The sequence below is a fragment of the Mirounga leonina genome, unplaced genomic scaffold (genome assembly GCF_011800145.1).
Source record: "Mirounga leonina isolate KUSES-001 unplaced genomic scaffold, KU_Mleo_1.0 Mir_166, whole genome shotgun sequence".
NCBI classification, from domain to species: Eukaryota; Metazoa; Chordata; class Mammalia; order Carnivora; family Phocidae; genus Mirounga; species Mirounga leonina.
The window spans coordinates 21950213-21956212 of NW_023270418.1; the positions used below are offsets into that span (position 1 = coordinate 21950213).

Sequence of the window (6000 nt, forward strand, 5' to 3'; positions counted from 1 at the left end):
CAGAGATGGTCAGGGCAGAGAGACCCAAGACCCACGGGAGCCAGCTGTATGACAGGGGCCAGCCACTTAGCGTCTCCGGGCCCTCCTTATCACCGCTCTGACCGCCTTCAAGCTGTGGCCATGTGGTTCCAATGCTGATAGAGCTTCATGGGTCAAGATTTGGGTTCTGGGTCCAAATCCCAGCTCTTCACATGTCGGCTGTGTGACCTTGGCCAAGTTAGTCAACCTCTCTGGGCCTCGTTTTCTGCATCTCTAAAATGAGGGAATGAGGTAAATCCCTAGGCTCTAGGTCTGCTCTGAGGATTAAAATGAATTAATGCACGAAAAGTGCTTAGCATGACTGGTACATAACAATTATTTGATAAAACTTAGCCACTGTTACTGCGATTAATTGCCCATAGGAAAGCTTTGTAAATCGTAAAGCTCTGTGTGAGTAAAATGAAGAGTACCGTGCTAGGGGTTCTGTCAAGAGGGAGGGGGCAGAGGGCAGTCCTGGGGAGTGGGGCCAGTGAAGGGAGGGGCAAGGAGCCAGGGTGGCAGGTCCATCCGGAGGATGTGGGTTCTCCGAACGCTGCATTTGTGAGCTGCCTGTGGGGAGCTGACGGAAGCCCACTCACTGCGCTGTGAGCCGGGCTCTGAAAACCCCTGCCTGGAAGTACCTGTCCTATATCCTAATTCCCCTTTCTCCAGAACTGAGGGGCAGGTTTGTGGCTGTCCCCTCCGTGCCCTGGCCCCTCCCCCTGGGCTTCTGTGGTGACAGCAGGTGGCTGTGACTAGCTTATTCATGCTGGAGTGCCAGGAAGGCCCCTGAACAAGGTCCACAGGAGAGGCCAGCAGGGCTAGGCTGGGTCTGGCTCTCGGGGGGGCCCCTCGCTCCCACCTGGGGCGTGGGGCCCTGTTCTCAGTGCTCAAGCCTGGTTTCGGGTTTGCTTCTCTTTGTGACTTGTTCCTGAAAAGCTGCTGTAGTGAGATCCTCTGTTGAGAGCCCCGCTAGGGGGACCATTGGGGCTGAATCCTTTTGTTCCCTGTACCCCTCATCTGCCTTCTTTGTAAATCATTGTTTTCTTGGTGGGGTTAAGGAAAAGGGGGTGCTTCTCTCCCTCACCAAGGGACCCTGAATTCCCAACACAGGCAGGATTTGGATTTTGTGGGGCCTCGGGGCAAGCATGAGGATTAATGGGGAGAGTATGTGAGTAATACCCTGGTGTGTGGGGTGTCGTGGTACTATACACCCATTCGCTCTTCCAGTACACCACGCGTCTACACTGGCCAGGCTTCGCCAGATACGGTCCTTGCTCCCGTGGATCTGACATTCTGGTGGAGGGGAGAGATAATAAATCCTGAAAATGAATGAGCATGTAATGACCACGTTGTGAAGGAAAAGACAACATGCCCACCCTTGCGGGTTGAGGAGGGCCTGCAAGGGGGTGGTGGAGGGGATAGAGAAGGGATGTATTCTGTAGGGTGGTCCAGGAAGGTCTTTCTGAGGAGGTGACATTTAAGCAGAGCCCTGAAGCAAGTGGACGAGTGAGCCATGTTAATATTTGGGGGAAGAGGATAACAGGTGATGGGAAGAGTAAGTGCAAAGGCCCTGAGGCACGAGTGTGCCTAGCAGAAGGACAGCAGAGGAGACCTGTGTAATTGAAGCAGAAGCAGCAAAAACAGAAAATGAGGTTTGGGAAGAGCAGGGGCCAAACAATGCAGGGCCTTATGGGCCATTGACAGGATGCTGGCGTTCTCCCTGAGAGGGATGAGAGACCACTGGAAGGTTTGCAGCAGTGACATGCAAAGATTCACATCTAAAGGGTCCCCGGGGTGCTGAGTGCCGAATAGACTACAGCACAGGAGTGGTTGGCCCTGCTGGCCCCGGGCTCCGTGTGGTGGCCTGCTGGGGGCTGACACCCTGAAAGCACTAGGAGAGTAGTTGGCATGGACAGTGAAATGCTTTCGAGTGTGAGCATGTCCCCAGGGTGGGGGCGGGGGAGGAGAGAGGCCGTTCAAGTAGATGTGACCAAAGGTGGGGCACGAGTTTCAGGAAATCTGACCTCGACTGTTGTTCTCCCCTCTGCAGCTAAAGCAGGAGATGGGCAACATCGTGACCGAGCTCATTCAGAACTACAAGGACGGGCATGAGGACAGACTGCAGGAGGCCTGGGACTACGTGCAGGCTCAGGTACGGCGGCCGTGGCAGTGGCGGGGTAGCGTGAGGGTCCTGGCCTAATGTGTCTGGGTCTGGGTGTCCGTGTACCTGACAGAATATGCCAGGGAGTTTGTATGTGAATATGTATCTGTTGGGGGCAAGGGGCCTCTGAGTAGTCCCCCTGCCTGGCACCCCGGCTACCACCACAGTCCCTCACTCAGGGGGCCCAGGGTCTTGGAGGCTTCCAGTGGCTCACAGAGCTCCAGTCTGTGGCCGCGAGGTGGGGGAGGGTCCTCATCTCAAGCCAGGCTGGGGAGTGTCAGGAGTCCGTCCTGGGGGTTAAGGAACTGGGGGCCAAGGCTGACATGCTGACACGAGTCTGAGTGGAGGCTACCTCTGGGGGGGTATTGACATGGGATGTGCCCATGGGAACCTTCTGGGGTGAAAGGAGTGTTCTGTCCAAATCCTGATCCAACTGGCATTTATGCCAGTGTATGTGTAAAAAGTCATCAGGCTGTGCACTCCAGTGTATGTGTTTTCCACCTCAATCCGAGTGAGAGAGACAGACTGACTGAGTGAGTGAATGATGGAATGACTGCCTGACAGATTAAATGACTGAATGAGAATGACTGAATGCATGAATGAATGATGGACTGACTGGCAGACAAAATGGCTGGCCTGACTGACTGACTGACTGAATGAGTGATGGACTGACTGGCAGACAGAATGACTGACTTAATGAATGAATGCATGAATGAAGGATGAACTGGCAGACAGAATGACTGACTGACTACTGAATGACTAGCTGAATGAATGAATGAATGAATGAATGAATGCATGAATGATGGACTGACCAGCAGACAGAATGACTGACTGACTGAATGAGTGGATGCATGAATGAAGGATGGACTAACTGGCAGACAGGATGACTGGCTGACTGACTGAATGAATGATGGACTGACTGGCAGACAGAATGACTGACTGAATGAATGCTGGAATGACTGACAGAATGCCTGGCTGACTGGCTGACTGACAGACAGACAGAATAACTGACTGGCCCACTGGGTTCCCAGCCCGCCCTGATGGTGAACCAGTCACCAAACACAAAAACGGACCCCGGGGATCAGGTCCCAGGTGCTGTGTGCCCCTGGCTGGGACTCAGCATCTCTGGGCTGCAGCGTCCTCGTGTCTCCCGTGGGGCGCCGGCCACACTGGTCCCCGGGGCCTGCCTCTAGCCCTGCCTGCTGCCTGGTGGAGGGCTGTGGGGTGCGAGGGGCAGGGGTGGAGGCAGCGAGAGGACTCCATGGCACCAGGAGAGCAGGGTGTCTGGAGGTGGGACTCTGTCCAGACCACACAGGCGCATCCATTTTCTGGGCCCTGAAGAGAGGACAGCAGTGTTTTGTGCCTCCCAATTTTTGGTGAGGAGCTGGGGCCCGGTCGGGGGGCCTGTGTCGGCTGGGGGGCTCAGTGCACGCGGGAAGATGTTTTCCTCCACGTTCAGTTTGACCCACAGATGCTGAGGTCAGGGGGACGCTCCTGTCCCAGGATGAACGCGTGCCTCCTTCAAGGAGCCTGGGGGAGAGCTGGGTCTCTTGAGAGAGGGTGCGCACCCTACCATGGGAAGCAGTTGACTGGTTGGGGGATTTCTGCCGCAGGCAAGGCCTCTAGATCATTCTGATGTCTGTCCGATGCTCCTTGGCATGGTGGTTAAGAAAGCTGACTTGAATCGGGCCCCCGAGGGCGGGAATACCAACTCTGCCACTTCCGGAGCCGGTTTCCTCATCTAGAAAATGGGGCGATGGATCCGTGCTCGTGTGAGAGGAGTGTATGAAGCCCGTGGTGCTTGCGCAGAGCTTAGGTGGCATGTTGCTGATGAGGGTTTATCGGTCACGCCCAACCACTGAGCCACAGGGCAGGTGGTGGCTGGGGACAGATCTCGGCACGAGGCAGGGTCGGGGGCTCTGCCTGGTGTGTTAGCAGGGCCAAGGAGAGCTGTCTCCTTCTGTTGAGTGTGTGAGGGCCGGGCGTGCCCCTCAGCGGGGCCAGCCTCCCTGCCAGAGGAGGCAGCCGAGTATCTGCCTGAGCCGGGAACGGAGGGAGGGAACCTGCCCCAGCAGCTGCCTGGAGCCCAAGAACGCCTGCGCATGCTTGGCTCGCCCCCTGCTGGTCACCAGGTGCTGGTCAGGGACTGGCCGCCCGGAGACCAGAGACCGGAGGGAAGCAGGTGGGGGACCCACACACCCAGCACAGGGGCACCCAGCCAGTCCACTTAATCCTCCCAGGGACCCTGGCAGAGTGGTTCTTGTCATCCCATTCTCCACATGAGGAAGCCAGGGCTGGCGGCTCGCCCAGGCCCAGGGTGCGTGCCCTCCCCGACTCGGTTCCACCTTCCACTGGGCCTTTCCAGCACAGGCTTAGCCCCTCAGATCCCAGTCCCATCAGGAATTCAAGCCCGGATGTGATCCACAGCCCCTCCGGGTCCCCTTCGCGAGCCCCACGGACGCGCCTTCTGGCACGGGGAGCCTAGAAGGGCCTTCTTCCCCTCTGGAGCTAGAACATTTTCTCTTCCAAAAGGCAGAATTGACCATATCTCCTTTTTCGCCTTGGCAACTGGGAAGCTCAGAGCCAAATCTCAACTCCAACATGTACACGGCACCTAAAAGTGGAGCTGGCCTTCCCCGAGCAGCCCCTGTGCTGTCCAGATCGGGGCCGGATGCTTGGCCTGCCTCAATCCATGGAGTCCTCCTAACAGCCCTTCGAGTTAGGAACCTTTGTTACCTCATTTCGCAGATGAGGAGACTGAGGAAAGCACTTTAGCCAAAGTTAAGCCGCTGGTAGGTGGCAAAGCTGGGATTTGAACCCAGTAGCCGGACTCTAGACCCTCACACACGTTTTGTTTTTTTTTTAATTATTTTTTTTAAGTAGGCTCCACATCCAACGTGGGGCTTGAACGCACGACCCGGTGATCAAGAGTTGCATGCTCTGCCAACTGAGCCCGCCCAGGCGCCCCTAGACCCCACACTCTTAACTGGGTGTCGCTTGCCCTTCTTGTGTCCCACTCACCTGTGTTCTGTCTTTCAACTTGAACGTCCCTCCTGCGCTGCTTTATATTTTTACTGATTTTTGGTCTCTTGCTGTTTTAATATTTATGCTGTGTGTTCCCTGAAAGCCCCTTTAAATTCCCTGTGGCTCCCAGAAGCCAAAGCGAAACCTAAACTCTCATCCTGGCGGTCTGGCTGGGCCCAGACCTGGGGGGCCTGAAAGTGGCCGGTCTGAGCCTCTGTCCTGGGAGACGCCACCTCCGCGCGGAGGGCGGCCCGCCTGAGGGCAGTGGGCGCGACCGCTGGTCTCCCGGCAGGTGAAGTGCTGCGGCTGGGCCAGCTTCTACAACTGGACGGACAATGCGGAGCTCAGGAACCGCACCAATATCACCTACCCCTGCTCCTGTGAGGACCGGCAGGAGGCGGACGACGGCTTCCTGGTGAGGAAGGGCTTCTGTGAGGCTTTCGACAGCAACAGCACCGAGAGCGGGAACAGCCCCGAGTCCTGGCCCGTGTACCGTGAGGTGTGTGGAAGGCTGTGGGGCCGGGGCTGGGCTTGGGGCGCTCTGGGGTTCGGGTTCTCAGGCCACTCAGGTTTGCCTGGCCTACTCCTTACCTCCCACTTCTTCTCTCCCTCCCCCCTCTTCCCTCCTTCCTTCCTTCCTTCCTTCCTTTCTTCTTTCCTTCCTTCCTTCCCTCTTTCCTTCCTTCCCTCTTTCCTTCTTTCCTTCCTTCCTTCCTTCTTTCCATCCTTCCTTCCTTCCCTCTTTCCTTCCTTCCTTCCTTCCCTCTTTCCTTCCCTCTTTCCTTCCTTCCTTC

At 56.6% G+C, this 6000-nt stretch overlaps 1 protein-coding gene across 2 annotated transcripts in view; it reads left to right on the plus strand.

Annotated features, from left to right (window-relative positions):
- The window catches only part of CD82 (CD82 molecule), a gene marked incomplete in the record, with an annotated part of 49463 nt that overhangs the window by 42760 nt on the left and 703 nt on the right, over positions 1–6000 (plus strand). For both annotated transcript variants that reach the window (XM_035012611.1, XM_035012613.1), the window contains 1 exon segment: positions 2072–2173. In XM_035012611.1, coding sequence (XP_034868502.1) covers positions 2072–2173 — 102 coding nt within the window.